Source organism: Peromyscus eremicus, chromosome 1 (assembly GCF_949786415.1).
Source record: "Peromyscus eremicus chromosome 1, PerEre_H2_v1, whole genome shotgun sequence".
NCBI classification, from domain to species: domain Eukaryota; kingdom Metazoa; phylum Chordata; class Mammalia; order Rodentia; family Cricetidae; genus Peromyscus; species Peromyscus eremicus.
The window spans coordinates 167690051-167710740 of record NC_081416.1 but is presented as its reverse complement, the minus strand read 5'-3'; the positions used below and the strand labels follow the sequence as shown (position 1 = coordinate 167710740).

The 20690-nt window shown below is 43.3% G+C and overlaps 1 protein-coding gene and 1 long non-coding RNA gene across 3 annotated transcripts in view; one reads left to right on the top strand and one right to left on the bottom strand.

The window, feature by feature from the left end:
• LOC131895199 (carcinoembryonic antigen-related cell adhesion molecule 21-like) overlaps positions 1 to 6589 on the bottom strand; it is a 61556-nt gene extending 54967 nt beyond the window's left edge. Inside the window, exons 1-2 of the mRNA XM_059245650.1 lie at positions 6308 to 6589; positions 5157 to 5516 (exon numbers count right to left, since the gene is read on the bottom strand). Of these exons, the coding sequence (XP_059101633.1) occupies positions 5157 to 5516; positions 6308 to 6374 (427 nt within the window). The 5' untranslated portion in view covers positions 6375 to 6589. The remainder of the gene's footprint in view (positions 1 to 5156; positions 5517 to 6307) is intronic.
• A 35-nt stretch (positions 6590 to 6624) lies between these two features.
• LOC131924884 (uncharacterized) overlaps positions 6625 to 20690 on the top strand; it is a 31322-nt gene continuing 17256 nt past the window's right edge. For both annotated transcript variants that reach the window (XR_009383108.1, XR_009383109.1), the window contains exons 1-2: positions 6625 to 6753; positions 17884 to 17995. This is a non-coding gene — a long non-coding RNA (uncharacterized LOC131924884). The remainder of the gene's footprint in view (positions 6754 to 17883; positions 17996 to 20690) is intronic.

The following is a 20690-nucleotide window of genomic DNA, read 5'->3' as shown; positions in this document are numbered from 1 at the left end:
CACTTTGATAATTTCCTGGCATCTATTTTTCCTGGGAGACTTTGCTTCTTCCTGTTCTAGAACTTTCAGGTGTGCTGTTAAGTCACTAGTGTGAGATTTCTCCAGCTTATTTATGTGGGCGTTTAGTGCTCTGAATTTCCCTTTTAGTACTGCTTTCATAGTGTCCCATAGGTTTGGATATGTGGTGTCTTCATTTTCGTTGATCTCTAGGAAGTCTTTAATTTCTTTCTTTATTTCTTCCTTAACCCATTGGTGATTCAGGTAGGTATTGTTCAGTTTCCATGAGATTGTAGGTTTTCTGTAGTTTTTGTTGTTGTTGAAATCCAACTTTAGACCATGGTGGTCTGATAGAACACAGGAGGTTATTCTAATTGTTTTGTATCTGTTTAGATTTGCTTTGTGACCAAGTATGTGGTCGATTTTAGAGAAGGTTCCATGGGGTGCTGAGAAGAAGGTATATTCTTTTTTGTTAGGATGGAATGTTCTGTAGATGTCGATTAAGTCCATTTGAGTCATGACATCAATTAAGTCCTTTATTTCTCTGTTAAGTTTCGATTTGGGGGATCTGTCCAGTGGTGAAAGTGGGGTGTTGAGGTCTCCCACTATTAATGTGTGGGGTTTTATATGTGATTTAAGCTTTAATAATGTTTCTTTTACGTATGTGGGTGCCCTTGTGTTTGGGGCATAAATGTTCAGAATTGAGACTTCATCTTGGTGGATCTTTCCTGTGATGAGTATGTAATGCCCTTCTTGATCTCTTTTGATTGATTTTAGTTTGAAGTCTATTTTGCTGGATATCAGGATGGCTACACCCGCTTGTTTCTTAAGACCGTTTGATTGGAAAGTCTTTTCCCAGCCTTTTATTTTTAGGTAGTGTCTATCTTTGAATTTGAGATGTGTTTCTTGTATGCAGCAGAAAGATGGGTCCTGCTTTCGTATCCATTCTGTAAGCCTATGTCTTTTTATAGGTGAATTAAGTCCATTGATATTGAGAGATATTAATGTCCAGTGATTGTTCATTCCTGTTATTTTTTGGTGGTGATGTGTGTGTACTTTTCTTCGTTGGGGTCTACTGCTGTGGCTTTATCTATTGCCTGTGTTTTCGAGGTTGTATCTGACTTCCTTAGGTTGGAATTTTCCTTCTAGTGCTTTCTGTAGGCCTGGGTTTGTGGATAAATATTGGTTAAATCTGGCTTTGTCATGGAATGTCTTGTTCACTCCATCTATGAGGATTGAAAGTTTTGCTGGGTATATTAGTCTAGGCTGACATCCATGGTCTCTTAATGTCTGCATTACATCTGTCCAGGACCTTCTGGCTTTCAAAGTCTCCATTGAGAAATCGGGTGTTATTCTGATAGGTTTGCCTTTATATGTCACTTGGCCTTTTTCCTTTGCTGCTCTTAATATTCTTTCTTTATTCTGTACGTTTAATTGTTTAATTATTATGTGGCGAGGGGACTTTTTTTGGGGGTCTAGTCTGTTTGGTGTTCTATAGGCTTCCTGTATCTTCATAGGCATTTCCTTCTTTAAGTTGGGAAAGTTTTCTTCTATGATCTTGTTGAATATATTTTCTGTGCCCTTGAGTTGGTATTCTTCTCCTTCTTCTACCCCTATTATTCGTAGGTTTGGTCTTTTCATGGTGTCCCAAATTTCTTGGACATTTTGGTTCATGACTTTGTTGACTTTAGTGTTTTCTTTGACTGATGAATCTATTTCTTCTATTGTATCTTCAACGCTAGAGATCCTCTCTTCTATCTCTTGCATTCTGTTGATTATACTTGCATCTGAAGTTTCCAATCGTTTTCTCAGATTTTCTATTTCCAGCATTCCCTCTGTTTGTGTCTTCTTCATTTTTTCTATTTCCCTTTTCAGGTCTTGGACTGTTTCCTTCATTTGTTTCATTGATTTTTCTTGATTTTCTTTCAGTATTTTATTGTTCTCTTCCAGGACTTTTTTGATTTCTTCTAATTTGTTTGCCCTTTCCTCTAGTTGTTTACAGCGTTCTTCACATTTTTTTGTCTTTTCCTCTACACGAGCCTCTAGCTTCTTCATGATGACATTCATAAGGCTATTTTCTTCTGTTTCTTCCAATTTCTGATGTTCAGGTCTAGGTGTTGGAGGAGGGCTAGGGCCTGGGGATGGTGTATTACTATTCATTTTGTTGTATGTGTTTCTGCCTTGACGTCTGCCCATCTCCTTGTGGTTCGTTCCTGGCCTTATCCGCACACTTGGTTCAGACAGAGCTGACAGATTCAGGAAGTCTCTCTCTCTTGTCCAGATGGGAGCTCTCTTGTCAAAATTGGAAGTCTGGGGCAGGATGGGAGCTCTTGTTCAGAAGGGAAGTCCGGGGGAGGATGGGTGCTCTGCTCTCCTCTCTCTCTCTCTCTCTCTCTCTCTCTCTCTCTCTCTCTCTCTCCTCCAGATGGGAAATCCAGGGCAAGATGGGAGCTGGGGGCCAGCCTCTAAGTCTCAAGAAGAGGCTTGGGGCTCAGGCAGATGGGTGTGGGGGCAGGGCGTGGAGACTGCAGGATCTGCCAGGGGTCTTGGAGAAGGAGATCCTTCCCGGTGGGGCTAGAAGGGAACCTGCCCGGGGACCAGAACCTGGGGCCAAGTTGGGCAGGTCTTCCCCGGAGTGGCTGGTGCCCAGGGATGGGGTCCGGGGCAAGCTAGGGCACTCACCTGTGCTTCAGAAGGGAAGTCCTGGGCAAGATGGGAGCTGGGGGGCCCGGCCTCTAAGTCTCAGGAAGAGGCTTGGGGCTCAGGCAGATGGGCGTGGGGGCAGGGCGTGGAGACTGCAGGGTCTGCCAGGGGTCTTGGAGAAGGGGATCCTTCCCGGTGGGGCTAGAAGGGCACCTGCCCGGGGACCAGAACCTGGGGCCAAGTTGGGCAGGTCTTCCCCAGAGTGGCTGGTGCCCAGGGATGGGGTCGGGGGCAAGCTAGGGCACTCACCTGTGCTTCAGAAGGGAAGTCCAGGGCAAGATGGGAGCTGAGGGGCCGGCCTCTAAGTCTCAGGAAGAGGCTTGGGGCTCAGGCGGATGGGCGTGGGGGCAGGGCGTGGAGACTGCAGGGTCTGCCAGGGGTCTTGGAGAAGGGGATCCTTCCCGGTGGGGCTAGAAGGGCACCTGCCCGGGGACCAGAACCTGGGGCCAAGTTGGGCAGGTCTTCCCCGGAGTGGCTGGTGCCCAGGGATGGGGTCGGGGGCAAGCTAGGGCACTCACCTGTGCTTCAGAAGTGAAGTCCAGGGCAAGATGGGAGCTGGGGGCCAGCCTCTAAGTCTCAGGAAGAGGCTTGGGGCTCAGGCGGATGGGCGTGGGGGCAGGGCGTGGAGACTGCAGGGTCTGCCAAGGGTCTTGGAGAAGGGGATCCTTCCCGGTTGGGGTAGAAGGGCACCTGCCCGGGGACCAGAACCTGGGGCCAAGTTGGGCAGGTCTTCCCCAGAGTGGCTGGTGCCCAGGGATGGGGTCGGGGGCAAGCTAGGGCACTCACCTGTGCTTCAGAAGGGAAGTCCCAAGCTTTTAGGTTTTTGAGCAGCACAGTTCAGCTGAGAGGCATCCAGTCTGAGGAAACAGGATCAGCTGAGGAACTGGCAAGGTGAGGTGGCTGTGGCTTGTCCTGTTTCTCTGATCATTCATCATTGACCCCAATACCTGGCCCTGGGTTTGTTTTTGTTAATAAGAACTTTTAAGATTCCTGTTACACTGCAGTGTTTGGTGATGGTCAGACTCAAGACTTGGAATCAGAGACCTCATTTTATCTCCTGGTCCTCACTGACCCATTGCCTCTCTTGAGACACAAGGTTCGAGTCCCTCCAGCTACACTGACCTCCCCTGCTGTGTGTAGACCAGAGCCCTCCCAGCCTTTTTGTTCAGGGCTCTCCTGCAGATAGGTTATCTTTAGTTTTCCCATTGAGCTTCCCTGAGAAACCTGACAGCCTGTCAGAGATCTCACAGAGCTCAGGATCTGGCTGACATTTAGGTCAGGCTGGGCCACAGGCAGATTATTCTTGTCAGGAATTTGATATTGATTTACATGAATCTGGGAGCCCTATATCCTGAGTCTATGAAATGATCTAGAAGATTGAAGGTCACCTAGTAGGTCTCCATGGTGGGGAGGCTGGAGATATGGTTGTGGACAGATAGCTTGTGCCAGTGAAGGCCTATTTGACCCTGACTCAATGACTGTGTTTCCTGTCTCAGTTTCCGTGTAACAGGACACATGGTAAATGATCATTGCCATGCCTGCAAGTTAACCTTAAATGTGAACAATGGCCGGGCGGTGGTGGCGCACGCCTTTAATCCCAGCACTCGGGAGGCAGAGCCAGGCGGATCTCTGTGAGTTCAAGGCCAGCCTGGACTACCAAGTGAGTTCCAGGAAAGGCACAAAGCTGCACAGAGAAACCCTGTCTCGAAAAATCAAAAAAAAAAAAAAATGTGAACAATGACCTGATCTTCCACCAAGCAGTGTCTGTTTGTGTTTGCCTGCAGGAAATAATCCCTGGACTGGACCCCAGGAGGGCAAGGAGCTGCCATTTGTATACTTTTTCTTTTATCTCTTCAGGGCTCTTGCCTTCCTGGGAGATCTTAGAAGACCATCAGAATAGGTAGCTGATTGCTTTTCCTACGTTTCTGCCTAGGCTGAGCAAACTGATTCTCAGGAGGAGATGCCCAGGTGACCTACCTCAGACATGGCTCTCAGAGGCTGACTGTCAGGAGGATCCCAGCCTACAATTCACTGTTGTCCCTTGTCAACTCCAACAGGAGGTCAAATTCCAATCCAGTCTACAAGCTTCCCAGGATTCCTGATCCAGTATAGCATGGGTTTCTTGAGCAAAGCTATCAGGGGTCATCTCTCTGTGAGACTCTCATAGTTTCCTCAGCCAGGCCCTGCCTGAGTCCTGAATGGTCTTTCTCAAGGCCATATTCATGACGAACATCTAAGACTCTAGGCAAAGTGTGACATGCCTGGGTTCAGTTCCCTCACCCCCTTTTCTCTAAGAATGGATTCAATTGATTTCTTGCTGTTTTTCCCATACATTAATATGTGTCCTTTACTGAATGTTTGAACCACAATGTGGGGACCATAACACAGAGGCACACCCTATGTTTGTAGTAGGATTAGCTCCACCCTCGACCCAGAGGTTACAGAGAATTACTTACCGTGTACATATAATTGCAGAGTTGCTTTCTTTTCATCAAGGTCTTCCGTAGTCGCAACTAGCAAATAGACTCCTGCATCTTTCTTAGTGACATTCTTGAAGAGTAAGGATTCATCGGTGTATATTGTCTCTCTTTCGCTGTAGAGAGGCCCTTTTTCTATTTTACTTCTGTGTGTTATCAATTGTATAATGCTGTTTGACATATTAAGTCGATTCCCCCTGAACCAGTTAAAAAACCTCTGTGTCTCTGGCACATTATGGGCAAGGAAAAGAACTTGGTCCCCTTCACCAGCGTGTGGTGGAACTGCCTCCACAGTGAGTTCTGCAGTGGTGGCAAAGTTCCAGAAGGCTAAAAGCAAGGCTAAGAGGGAAGAGAGAAAAAAATCTATCAATATTAGGACCTTTGCATTAGGAAATTTGGAATGTGAGTGTCTTCAACTCTCAGTCTTAGTATGTGTGTCCTGTTGGGACGAGGTCAGCAGCATCACCCCCATTCATCAGTATCCCTGAATCTTTTCACTGTATGGAACTGTCTTCTCAGGTATCTACACAGCTCACCCTTCACTGCCCTCAGATCCCTAATCATAACAGAATCTTTGGTGAGTCTAGACATGTCTTGTCTGACCTCCTCCTCTAAAGACTCTGTGCCTTCATTTTCTGACCTTTCCCTTCCTGCTCTGTTTCTTCTGAAGTGCTTGTCAACCCCTGAACCACCTTCTAGATGTCCTTGCTGCTCTGTCTTCCTGCCCAGTAGTAGGAGGAGGACAAGTTTGACTTTGGTTAAAAGCATGCTGAGATACCTGTGAGTAAATGAGTGTCCCAGAGCCTGGGGTTTATTTGCAGTTTTCTCAGGGTCCTATGAAATGAGGCTGTGGTGTACTCACCTTAGTTTGAGTTTTACTTGTAGAGTCACCCTGACAGAAGTGTGAATGTCAGTCTTCAGGATACAGTGGCCAGTGCTGATATACTTACAATGTGGAACAACTGAGTTTTTCCTCTCCCACACCAATTCCCATCCACCATGAGCTTCTTGTTGCTCTCAGGCTTCCAGCAGAAGCCAGACATACCTTCTCAGGCTCTTTCCCTCTCCCCAAAGACCTCATTTAGTCTCTGAGTTCTCCTACTCTCTACTCCTGAGCAATGTCTCCTCACCTGTGAGCAGAAGTCCCCTCCAGGAGACCTGTCCTATGTGGAGAGGGGCTGAGGTGATGAGCTCCATAGTCTCTGCTGTGGGCTAGGCTCTTCCTCTGGAGAGGAGGTTTGTCTCTCAGGCTCCTGGCAAGATGGGCCCCTCTGGTGTCTGCTCTACTTTTATTCCCACAACTGAGCCTCCTCCCAGAGGAGGGAACCTCCTGGAGTCAGTTGTTCATTGGGTGGAGTCTGTGTGTGTACATTGCTCTGTTCTTCTGTGAGTGCTGCCTCCCATCCTTCTATTTCTTTGTTGTTCAGTGTTCTAGAACATACTTTGAGCTGCATGGCTGAGAAGTGTCCTGTGTCCTGAGAGAACAACAGCTCACCCCAAGGCCAAGGGTGTATTTCCTTGTGACATAAAACCCAGCAGAGCCCAGTCTGCCCTGTGATCTCAATGCTCAGAGAAGGTGGGATTTATTCCCAGCACAGAGTGGCAGTCTTCCCCATGGGGCTGGAAAAGGTCTAGCTGAGTGATGACTGAGGAGGACCCAGATCCATCCTCACTGGTGTCACCTACCTGGTGTCTGATCCATGGACACATGTTATCTCAGGATTTTGTATCCTGGTGTGCAGGATGAGGTGACCTGTGTGTCCTAGAAAGAGTACCATGTGCTCCAGCTTCCTATGGAGGGCACCAGGGAGAGTCCCTGACCCCAGCTTCCTGTGCTGGCTGAATGTGATTCAGGTCTACCCATGTCCTCCCTGAACTTTCTGGGATGCCTTTGTTCTCCTTGGTGATTGCCCTATGATATCCTTGTCTGCCCTCATGGATGATAAGAGGAGGAAGGGGACTTCATAAGGTCACCTTGCAGAGTGGGGGGTCTCAGTGACACCGGGAATGATTATGTGAGGGAGCTCCAGGTCTGTTGGAACTGGGATGGAAACAAGGCTGCAAGATAGGTTCGAGTGAACCCTGTTGTTTATGGGTTTTAATGTCACCCCCTGTTGTTCATGAGGAGACCTGCAGCTCATGTCTGGGCAGCTACAAGGATGGTAGCCAAGCTCCAAATGCTGTAATGGAGCTGAGCACAAGTTTCCGAGGAAGGTCCCAGTGTGCAGCCGCCTTTGAGGATCTAGGCAGATTTTTGCTGGAGACTAGAATAGTTGAGGTGAGACTCACTGCCATTTTGATCTGCAGTTCCATGAACACTGATGATATTGAGCCCCCTTTCCCATGTGTTTATTAGCTTTTTGTACATCTTGTCAGGGCAGGAATACTAAAGTCCTTTGCTCACTCTAAAATCCTTTTATTCCAACTTTAATTTTTAAAGGAAAGTACATTCATTCACTAAGAGTAACACATATTTTAATTATAACATAAAAAGAAAACTATACCAAACCCTGGAAGCTGCTCACTGTTGGTAACTCTGTTGCTGATGTGTTAGTTTTTGAGATATAGGGCCAGTAAGTCATCATTCCCAGGAATTTTTAAAAATTCCCCAATTTGGACACCTTTCACTCTCTATATTTGTTATAGCTGGATTTCTTTTTTAAAGAATAATGCACCCTAAGTTGGTAGTACTTACAAGAACTGCAGTTTACAGGGACATTTAAAAGATGAAAAACATAACTTCAAATTTGGGCTCCCAGTAAGGTGGCAGCACAGAGTTACATGTAGATGTTGCTTTTTAAGTACCTGTTTTGTATCAAATACAATGTTTCATGTTGAGAGAGCATTCAGAGGACCCACACAATGTACAGCATGTATGTGAACTCAGTAGGGAGTATTTTGCATCTTTACAATTACCCTTTCATGTTCTCCTTCCTATATGGTGTACTGTACCTCCACATATTTAATTACATATGTACATGCATACATTATATAGGCTAGGATCCACACACAAGAAAGAACATGTGGTTTTTCCCTTGAGATTAGGTGCTCTCGGCGGGCGGTGGTGGTGCAAGCCTTTAATGCCAGCACTTGGGAGGCAGAGGTAGGTGAATCTTTGTGAGTTCAAGGCCAGCCTGGTCTACAGAGTGAGATCCACAAAAGGCACAAAACTACACAGAGAAACCCTGTCTCGAAAAACCAAAAAAAAAAAAGAGAGAGAGAGAGAGAGAGATTGGGTGATTTCATTTAACAGTATACATTCTAAGTCTATCCACTTTCCTGTAAATTTTGTGATTTCATTTTTCTCTAGAGATGAATAATATTTCATTTGATACATGCACTAGACTTGCATTATGCATTCATCTGTTGATGGACATCTAGATTGATTCCATCTCCTTGCTATATTGAATAGAGCAGCAGTAATCATGGGGTGCCAATATCTCTATGGTAGGGTACAGGATCTCTGGGTATATTCCCAGTAAAATAGCCGAGTTGCGTGGTATTTTCTAATGTTTTGAGGGACTTTCACAAGCTCTATATAATGACTGTATTAATTTTCATGCCCACCAGCAGTTAATATGTGTTCCTCTTTCTCCACACCCTCTGCAATATTTATTGTCATATATTTTGATTATAGCCAATCTACCTGGGGTGAGCTGGTATCTCACAGTATTTAATTTCCATTTCTCTGATGACTAGGCATCACTTTTTTCCTGAGTTGTATCAGTTATTTTTTCTGAACACAAAATTGTACCATTTAGATGACTTACAAATATGTTTTTCTGTTCTGTAGGTTGTCATTTCAGTTTGTAGTTTTAATTCATAAACTTACTGTCTTAGGGTTACTATTGCTGCAATGAAACACCATGATCAAAAGGAATTTGGGGAAAAGAAAGGTTTATTTACCTTACCCTTCCATATCATTGTTCATCATTAAGGAAGTCAGGAGAGGAACTCAAACAGGGCAGGAACCTGGAGGTAGAAGCTGATGCAGAAGCCCTGGGGGAATGCTGTTTACCTGATTGCTCCTCATGGCTTACTCAGGCTGCTTTCCTACAGAACCCAGGACCACTGGCCCAGGAATGGCTCCACCTACAATGGGATGTTCCCTCCCCCATTAAGCACTAATTAAGAAAATGCTCTTCAGGCTTGCCTACAGCCCAATCTTTGTTTGTTATTGTTATTAATTTTTTTCATTTATTTTACATACCAACCACAGTTTCCCCTCCTTCCTCACTTCCCATTCCCTCCCCTCACCTCCCATCCTCCCTCACATCCATCCCCTCCTCCTCCATCCAGAAATGGACAGGCCTCCCATGGGAGTCAACAAAGTATGACATATCAAGTTGAGGCAGGACTAAGTTCCTCCCCCTGCATCAAGACTTCACAAGAAATCCTAGCATGGGGAATATGTTCCAAAATGCCAGCTGATCCCACTTTTAGAGGCCCCACAAACAGACAGAGCTACACAACTGTCACCCACACGCAGAGGGCCCAGGTTGGTCCCATGCAAGCTCCCTAGCAGTTGGTCCAGAGTCTGTGAGCTCTTACTAGCTTGTTTCCATTGTCTCTGTGGGTTTCTCCATCATGATCTTGACCTCCTGTGCTCACACAATCCTCCTCCCTCTCTTCAACTGGACTCCTGGAGCTTGGCCCAGCCCTTGACTGTGGATCTCTGCATCTCCTTCCATCATTTACTGGATGGAGGCTCTCTGCTGACAACTAGGGTAGTCAACACTCTGATTACAGGAGAAGGCCAGTTCAGGCTCCCTCGCCACAATTACTAGTGTCTTAGCTGGGGTCATCTTGTGGATTCCTGGGAGTTTCCCTTGCACCAGGTTTCTCTATAACCCCCAAATGGCCCCTTTATCAAGATATCTCTTTCATTACTCTCCCCTTCCATCCCATCCCAGCTCATCCAATCTGATCACTCATGCTCCCATCCCTCCATCATTTTCCTTCTTTCCCACTGCCCCCACTCCCAGTTTACCCAGGAGATCTCATATATTTCCCCTTCCTAGGGAAATCCATGTGTCCCTCTTATGGTCCTCCTTGTTACCTAGCTTCTCTGGGGCTGTGGATGGTAGCCTAGTTATCCTGTGCTTTACATCTAACATCCACTTATGAGTGAGTACATACCATGTTTGTGTTTGAGGGTCTGGGTTATGTCACTCAGGATTGTTTTTTCTAGTTCCATCCATTTGCCTGAAAATTTCATGATGTTATTCTTTATTACTTTTGAGTATTTCATTTTGTAAATGTACCACAATTTCTTTATCCATTCTTTGGTTGAGGGGCATCAAGGTTGTTTCCAGGTTATAGTTATCTCACACACACACACACACACACACACACACACACACACACACACACACACACACAACCCTTCTATGAACATAGTTGAGCAAGTGTCCTTGTGGTATGATGATTGTGCATTCTTTGGGTATATGTACAAATTGGTATATCTAGGTCTTGAGGTAGATTGGTTCCCAATTTTCTGAAAAACTCTCATACTGATTTCCAAAGTTGTAGATGAAATTCTAAACAATATTATTAAATAAGAAACACAGAGCCAAATGAAGAGTTAAAAGCCCAGAGATCGAGCAGTAGCCAAGAGCTAAGACCACCTTATCTTACCACTCGATACTGTCCTTCCCCTGAGAGAGAGACCTTCTTCCTGTGTCCTGTCTTTTTATTGCCTTTCTGTTCTGCCTTCTCATTGGTTCTAAACCCAACCACCTGACTTCCTCATCACTGCCTGTCTATACAGACCTCCAGGTTGATACTGGGATTAAAGGCGTGTGCCACCATGCTGGCTGTGTCCTTGAACACACAGAGATTCTGCCTGCCATGTGATAGGATTAAGGGCGTGTGCCACCACTACCAGACTTCTGCTTAATGGCTTGCTGTAGCTCTGATCCCCAGGCAACTTTATTTATTAACATACAAATAAAATCACATTTCAGCACAAATAAAATATCACCATGCAAAGTGGCTGTACAAGTTTGCATTCCTACCAGCAGTGGGAGAGTGCTTCCCTTATACCAATTCCTCTCCAACATGGGTGGTCATCAGTGTTTTTCATCTTAGACATTCTGACAAGTGTAAGATGGTATCTCAGAGTCATTTTGATTCACATTTCCCTAACGGCTAAGGATGTTGAACATTTCCTTAAGTGTTTCTCATCCATTTCAGACTCCTCTGCTGAGAATTCTCTGTTTAGATTTGTACCCCATTTTTAAATTGGATTATTTGTTATTCTGATGTCTAGTTTCTTGACTTCTTTATATATTTTGGAGATCAGCCCTCTGTCAGATGTGGGGTTGGTGAAGATCTTTTCCCATTCTGTAGGCTGCTGTTTTGTCTTATTGACCATGTGCTTTGCCTTACAGAAGCTTTTCAGTTTCAGGATATTTCATTTATTAATTGTTGATCTCAGTATCTGTGCTACTGGTGTTATATTCAGAGAGTTGTCTCCTGTGCCAATGCATTCAAGGCTACTTCCCACTTTTTCTTTCGTTAGGTTCAATGTAACTGGATTTATGTTGAGGTCTTTGGTCCACCTGGACTTGAGTTTTGTGCAGGGAGATAGATAGAGATCTATTTGCATTCTTCTACATGTGAATATCCAGTTATGCCAGCATCATTTGCTGCAGATGTACAGCCAGATCTAATGGAGGCATTTTCTCAACTGGTGTCCCCTTCGCTCACATAACTCTAGCCTGTGTCAAGTTGACATAAAATTATCCAGCACACATACTAAATCTGAATAAACCATGAAGGTCAATACTCATCACAAAATCAACTTTAGCTCTTTATATAAAATTCTTCTAGAATTTAAAAGCAAATTAATTTTTCACATTTGAAAATTTTTTAAAAATATTTCATGTCCTTTTAAAAATTAAAAATTGTGTGCCTTAGGAGGTAAACCAATTCTATTCTTTTTTTCTTTTTCAAGATTTCAAAGGAAGGGTCAAGAGAGTCAATTTTGTATTCTAAGTATGTTTCTTTTTCTTCAAAGGGTGAAGAGAATTGGCGTCACTTGCCTTATTTTTTCCTTTTTTTATTAAGAAAGTTTTTTTATTCATTTTACACACCAATCAAAGATCCCACTCTTCCCTCCTCTCCCTCCCCAGCCTTCCCCTCCCAAACTACCCCCCATTCCCACCCTAAGGAAGGCAAGGCCTCCCATGGGGAGGCACATCCAGTAGAGGCAAGTCCAAGCCCTTCCCCCTGCCTCAATGCTGCATGAGGTGTCCCATCATAGGTAGTGGGCTCCAAAAAGCCCTCTCATGCACCAGAGATGGATTCTGATCCTTCTGCCAGGAACCCCCCCTCCCAAACAGATCAAGCTACACAACTACCTCACCATGCAGAGAGCATAGTCCAGTCCCATGTAGGCTCCACAACCATTGATCCAACTTTCATGAGTTCCCTCTAGTTTGGTTTGGTCATCCCTGCGTGTTTCCCCATCATGATCTTGATGCACTTGCTCATAGAATCCCTCTTCTCTCTCTTTGACTGGACTCCTGGAGCTCTGCCTGGTAATTGGCTGTGGATCTATGCATCTGCTTCCATCAGTCATTAGAGAAAAGCTCTGTGATGACAGTTAGGGTATTCACTGATCTGATCTCTGGGGCAAGCCAGTTCAGTTCAGGCACCCTCTCCACTATTACTAGTAGCCCAGGTTGGGGTCATTCTGGGGGAATCCTGGCAACTTCCCTAGCACCGGGTTTCTCTCTATCCCCATGATATCTCCCTCTATCATGGTATCTCTTTCATTACTTTCCTCCTCCCTCCCTGTTCCAGCTCAACCATCCCATTCTCTTATGTTGTCATCCCGTATCCCCTACCCTCCATTACCCAACCTTCATCCACAGTTTATTCATGGAGATCTCATCTATTTCCCCTTCTCACGGCCATCCATTAGTCCCCCTTTAGGTCTTCCCTGTTAGTTAGCTTCTCTGGAGTTGTGGATTGCTGCCTGATTATCCTTTGCTTTATATCCAGTATTCACTTATGAGTGGGTACATACCATGTTTGTCCTTCTGAGTCTGGGTTACCTCACTCAGGATGTTATTTTCTGTTCCATCCATTTGCTTGCAAATTTCATGATGTCATTGTTTTTCTCTGTTGAGTAGTACTCCATTGTGTATATGTACCACATTTTCTTAATCCATTCTTCAGTTGAGGGACATTTAGGTTGTTTCCAAGTTCTGGCTATTATGAATAATGCTGCTATGAACATAGTTGAGGATGTGTCCTTGTGGTATGATTGAGCATTCCTTGGGTATATGACCAAAGGTTGTATAGCTGGGTGTTGAGGTAGATTGATTCCCAGTTTTGTGAGAAACCACCATACTGATTTCCAAAGTGGCTGTACCTGTTTGCATTCCCACCAACAGTGGAGGAGTGTTCCCCTTGCACCACATCCTCTCCAACATAAACTGTCTGCAGTACTTTTGATCTTAGCCATTCTGACAGGTATAAGATGGTATCTCAGAGTCGTTTTGATTTGCATCTCCCTGATGACTAAAGATGCTGAGCAATTCCTTAAATGTCTTTTGGCCATTTGAAATTCTTCCTTTGAGAAATCTCTGTTTAGCTGTATAGCCCATTTTAAAATTAGATTTTTTTGTTATTTTGATGTCTAGTTTCTTGAGTTCTTTATATATTTTGGAGATCAGCCCTCTGTCAGATGTGGGGTTGGTGAAGATCTTTTCCCATTCTGTAGGCTGCTGTTTTGTCTTATTTACTGTGTCCTTTGCCTTAGAGAAGCTTCTCAGATTCAGGAGGTCCCATTTATTGATTGTTGTTCTCAATGTCTGTGCTACTGGTGTTATATTTAGGAAGTGGTCTCCAGTGCCAATGTGTTGAAGACTATTTCCTATTTTCTCTTCTATTAGGTTCAGTGGTTTTATATTGAGGACTTTGATCCACTTGGACTTGAGTTTTGTTTATGGCAACAGATATGGATCTATTTGCATTCTTCTGCATGTTGACATCCAGTTATGCCAGCACCATTTGTTGAAGATACTTTCTTTTTTCCAGTGTACAGTTTTGGTTACTTTGTCAAAAATCAGGTGTTCATATGTGTGTGGGTTAATGTCAGGGTCTTCAATTCGATTCCATTGGTCCACATGTCAGTTTTTATGCCATTACAAAGCTGTTTTTTTTTTTTTGGTTTTTTTTGGGGGATTTTTTTTTTTGGTTTTTTCGAGACAGGGTTTCTCTGTGTAGCTTTGCGCCTTTTCCTGGATCTCGCTCTATAGACCAGGCTGGCCTCGAACTCACAGAGATCCGCCTGCCTCTGCCTCCCAAGTGATGGGATTAAAGGCGTGCACCACCACCGCCCGGCAAGCTGTTTTTATTACTATAGCTCTATAGTAGAGCTTGATGTCAGGGATGGTGATACCTCCAGAGGTGGTTTTGTTATACAAAATTCTTTTAGCTATCCTGGGTTTTCTGTTTTCTAAATGAAGTTGAGTATTGTTCTTTCCAGGTCTGTGAAGAATTATGTTGGGATTTTGATGGGGATTGTGTTGAATCTGTAGATTGCTTTTGGTAACATTGCCATTTTTACTATGTTAACTCTATCTATCCATGAGCATGGGAGATCTTTCCATTTTCTGATATCTTCTTCAATTTCTTTCTTCAGAGATTTAAGGTTCTTGTTGTATAGGTCTTTCAATTGGTTAGTTCAAGTTAACCCAAGGTATTTTGTATCATTTGTGGCTATTGTAAAGGGTAATGTTTCTCTGATTTCTTTCTCAGCCCATTTTTCATTTGTGTATAGGAGGGCTACTGATTTTTTGAGTTAATCTTGTATCCTGCTACATTGCTAACGGTGTTTATAAGCTGTACGAGTTCCCTGGCAGAATTTTGGGGGTCATTTATGTATACTATCATATTATCTGCAAATAGTGAAAGCTTGACTTCTTCCTCTCCAATTTGTACCCCCTTGATCTCCTTTTGCTCTCTTATTGCTCTAGATAGAACTTCAAGTACTATATTGAATAAATATGGGGAGAGTGGACAGCCTTGTCTTGTTCCTGATTTTAGTGGAATCGCTTGAGTTTCTCTCCATTTACTTTGATGTTGGCTATTGTCTTGCTGTAAATTGCCTTTATTATGTTTAGGTATGTTCCCTGTATTCCTGATCGCTCCAAGACCTTTATCATGAAGGGGTATTGGATTTTGTCACAGGCCTTTTCAGCCTCCAGTGAGATGATCATATGCTTTTTTTCTTTCAGTTTGTTTATATGGTGTATTACGTTGACAGACTTTCATGTGTTGAACAATCCTTGCATCACTGGGATGAAACCTCCTTGGTCATGGTGGATTGATGTGTTCTTGGAGTCATTTTGCCAATATTTTATTGATTATTTTTACATCAATGTTCATGAGGAAGATGAGTCTGTAATTCTCTTTCTTTGTTGCATCTTTGTGTGGTTTGGGAATCAGAGTAGCTGTAGCCTCATAAAAAGAGTTTGGTAACGTTCCTTCTGTTTCTGTTGTGTGGAACAATTTGAAGAGTATTGGTATTAGCTTTTCTTTGAAAATCTGGTAGAATTCTGCAGTTAAACCATTTGGTCCTGGGCTTTTTTGGTTGGGAGACTTTTAATGACAGTTTCTATTTCCTTAGGGGTTAATGCTATTTAAGTAGTTTATCTGGTCTTATTCAACTTTGGTATATGATAACTATCCAGAAAATTGTCCATTTCCTTTAGGTTTTCCAATGTTGTGGAGTACAGGTTTTTGAAGTATGACCTGATGGTTCTCTGGATTTCCTCAGTGTTAGTTGTTATGTCTCCCTTTTCATTTCTGATTTTGCTAATTTGGATGCTCTCTCTCTCTCTCTGCCTTTTGGTTAGTCTGGATAAGGGCTTGTTTATCACATTGATTTTCTCAAAGAACCAACTCTTTGTTTCATTGATTCTTTGTATTGTTCTCTTTGTTTCCATTTTATTGATTTCAGCACTTAATTTGATTATTTCCTGGAGTCTGTTTCTCCTGGGTAAGTTCGTTTCTTCTTGTTCTAGAGCTTTCAGTTCTGCTGTTAAGTCACTAGTGTGAGATTTCTCCAACTTCTTTATATGGGCATTTAGTGCTATGAATTTTCCTTTTAGCACTGCTTTCATAGTGTCCCATAAGTTTGTGTATGTAGTACATTCATTTTCATTGAACTCTAGCAAGTCTTTAATTTCTTTCTTTATTTCTTCCTTGACCCATTGGTGATTCAGGTGTGCATTATTCAGTTTCCATGAGATTTTAGGCTTTCTGTAATTTTTGTTGTTGAAATCTTACTTTAATCCATGGTGGTCTGATAGAATACTGGAGGTTATTCCATTTTTTTTAAATCTGTTTAGATTTTCTTTGTGACCAAGTATGTGGTTCATTTTAGAGAAAGTTCCATGGGGTGCTGAAAAGAAGGTATATTCTTTTTTGTTAGGGTGGAATGTTCTGTAGATATTAAGTCCATTTGAGTCATAACATCAGTTAGGTCCCTTATTTCTCTGCTAAGGTTCCATCTGGCAGTTCTTTTCTTTTATAATTTAATTTAATTTTACATATCAGCCACGGATTCCCCTGTCTCCCCTCCTCCTGCCCCCAACCCACCCTCCCCCCAGGCTGTGTTTGTGTTTTTCCTCAAGGTGCTGCCCAATGACTCTTTGCTAAGAACACTTGCAAGTAGAGATATATGAACAAAGGGACAAAAGGGTACACAGTGTGACTTGTTGGGTCCCACTGCAGCTTCCTGACAGGGTCTATGTTGAGGGTGCTGTTGTTCTGGTACAGCTTCTTCCCGTCCGTGAGCCCAAGAATCTGGACATTGAATAACCAACTGATGGAAATCCCAGTGTCATTGGAGAAGCAGGTCAGGAACACAGAGTTCAGTTCTTTGACTGTGGTGTTGGTGACTTGGATGAAGGACAGAGTCACTGGCTCTGTGGATCAACAGTGGAGGGGACCAGCTGAGAGTCCTTCACCCTCAGAGATCTCAGCCAGCTCCCAGTGCCCATAGAATAAAATGATCCTCTGCAAAATCACATGTTTGGGTTCAAGATAGGGTCTGTAATGAGAGGGCTGAATCTTCCTTGTATACAGATCACCCACAGTGACCCCTGACTCAGGATATTAGTGTAGATTCCACATGGGCTCCTCTTCAGCCCATGTTTGCAGAAATCTCTTGGTGGGGGGGGGTGTATTTCCCATTGATTTTTGTGCAAATTCTTGCTCACACTTTCTGTGAGTTAGAACAGTCAGGTCCCTCCATCATAAAATAGCTTTCTGTGTCTTTTTAATTAAATAATTTGTGGGCCATTCTGGTCAAGTGTTTGATGTTGATTGACATGAACCAGGGGGCCCTATAAGAAGCCTGAATCTAGGAAATGATCTAGAAGACTGAAGGTCACCTTGTAAGGTCTCCATAGTGGGGAGGCTGGAGATGTGGCTGTGGACAGATAGCTTGTTCAACCCATAGCCAGTATGACCATGACTCAGTGACTGTGTTTCCTGTCTCAGTTTCCCTATAACAGAACACATGGTAAATGCACATTGCCGTGCCTGCAAGTTAACCTTAAATGTGAACAATAACCTGACCTTCCACCAAGCAGTGTCTGTTAGTATTTGCCTGCAAGAAATAGTCCCTGGTCCGGACCCCTGGAGGGGGTCCATTCATACACTTTTTCTTCTATCTCTTTAGGACTCTTGACCTTCCTGGGTGGTCTCAGAAGACCATCAGAAGAGCTGGCTGGCTGCCTTTCATACTTCTCCACCTATGCTGAGCACACTGAGTCTCAGGAAGAGATACCCAGGTGACCTACTTCAGACATGGGTCTCAGAGGCTGACTGTCAGCAGGCTCCCAGTCTGCAATCCATCATTGTCCCCTGTCAGCTCCAACAGGAAGTCAAATTCCAACCCAGTCTACAAGCTTCCCAGGATTTCTGGTCCAGTCTGGCATGGACTTCTTGAGCAAAGCTATTGAAGGTCATCTCTCTGTGAGACCTCATAATTTCCACAGCCAGGAACTGTCTGATTTCTGAAGGGTCCTTATGAAGGCCATGTTCATGATGAGCACCTAAGACCCTGGGCAGAGTCTGACATGCCTGGGCTCAGTTACCTCACCCCCTCTTCCCTGAGGGTGGATTCAAGTGAGGCATCCTGATTTATTGCTGTTTTTTCCACACATTAATATGTGCCTTTTACTGAATGCTTGAACCACAATGTGGGGACCATAACACAGAGTCATCCAGGACTGACAACCCTATGTGTGAAGTAGGAGTAGCTCCACCCATGACCCGGAGTGCTGGAGTCCAGGTCCAGTGAGGTCCTGTGCAGAAGATGAATGTGTGAAGTTGGTGAAGAACAATGAATCTGACCACCGGTTGCCCTCAGTCTGATGGTCGGGACTAGCTCAGGCTGTCTTTAGTTATACAATGCATTCAAGCATGAGCAGTTTCAAATCATTTCTCTTTATTCCTTTCCCAAGTATCATTAACATTTATTCATTTTAGTTTCTCTTCTTCATCTCACTCCCTTGATGTTATTGACCTTTACCCGTATCATTATAGTGCAAGCCAAATGATTATATCTAGCCAGGCACATCTTCATACTGTGCCAGAGCCGGCAGCAAACATGATTACAAAGTAAGAGATTTAAACCCTGTGATTAGTCCTTAACAATATGATATTTTTATATTTTTGTAATCAGCTGAGTGTATTGTCATGCCTAGGATATCACGTTCAGGTGTATGCCAATTTTTAAGTAATCTGTATATCGCTTTTATGTGGACTACAGTTATAATCCTATTCTTTATAAGTTCTCAAAATAGTAATGATTAATACCAAATCTTTAACTGCTGGGACTAAATTTATATTCTTCTAGGCAATTTCTGCACGTACTTTTCTTTTAAGGGAACTGGGAGATTTAGATTCCTTTATTGATATTTTGACATTGGAAAATATTTGAGTGTTCATGTCCTGGCACCAGAGAAATGTCTGACCTTTCATGTCCTATATCTTTTCCTCATATGTTCCTATAAGTTTTAATGTCATCTTTTAAGAAACCATTTTCCAAGTTCTTAAGTCTTTGGATTATATTTATCTCTCTATGGAATTGAATAAGCAATAATCATTGACCTTAGTGAGTTTCTCTTGTTCACTCAAGATGACTGCAAAGGCAGCCATAGGCCACCAGAGACACCAATTCTGTAACAGAACAGAGCTTTTGTTCCCAGTAAACTCAGGCATAATCACAACTAAAAAAGCAAAACTAAGAGTTACCATAAGAATAAGTATAGCCAAAGTTAGAGAGGCCTGAAGCCCATGAGCTCCCTAGGATCACAGCAGAGGTCTACAGTATTGTGTCCATAGGTCCTTCCAAATGGATGGAAATCTCCAAAGGGCTTTTGTAACTGATTGTCATGGCATGGGTGTGTGGGATCATGTGGGTCTGTGGAAAGAGGACTGAAGCCCTTTCCCTTCACCTAGAGCAGTTTTATTTCTCTCCATTATGGTTTAGCCAGTATCTGCTAAATTTTCCATAATATCTGTTCCTGTCTTATCAGGTACCCTTTTTTGCAAGAGTTCCTTTGATTTCTTTCTGTAAATCAAAAATCATTTGAGAAGAATTAGGGTGACCCAACAAATGCATCCTAACCTTTTCCCAATCATATTTGCTTTTATTAAATCTTAACAGTATGATACAATAACAAGAAACATTCCAATCACATTTTATTTTCACCTGTTCCTTCAAAATCTCTAGCTGATCCCCTCACAATACAACAGCTTGCCTTAATTCAGCTAATTAATTTACTATCTCATTATCAATCTTAACTTTGTTCAGTCCAAAGTTCTTCTGAATATTTATGCCAGTCTCTAATGAATTCAGCAGTTTGGATTTCTTTATGAAGCACCATTCCAGTTGTTGCTTCTGTAGCTGTCAATGCAGGTCTTGTATAACGTTAGAGGGACCAGCCTTAATATTATACATCCCTGGGGCTCAGGAGAGAGAACTACAAACAGCAAGGACTATTTTCGGGAATTGAATCTCAGCACACCAAGCTCTTAGTCCAGTCATTTATTGTTTCAAATCTCCTTCCTCTCCCTCCTGTGCCCTGGAAGTCCCGGTTATATACAATTACAAGCAGTAATCCCTTGGCAGTGCAAAGCCAGGATTCCAGGGTCAAACGAAGGGGTGATAAGAATCACATAGAGGGGCGATAACCGTTAATTATCATTTGCAACCCCAAAGGGAAGTGACCAATGGGGAAATGAATTAACTAAAGGCTAAATTCTGGTAATATCTAAGAAGAGGGATCTTATGTGCTCAACTATAGTCTTAAACGTGATTGGTAGAAAATGTTAAGAATCTATAAGTTGCTGGATCAATGGGAGAAAATAAAACTGCCTTCTTTTTTCCCTGTGGCTCCTATCTGTCCAAGCTATCTGCCATTTTTCTGCAGGGTGGGGGAAAGTATGCTTGGTTGCTAGGCAACCTGTGTACAGCTA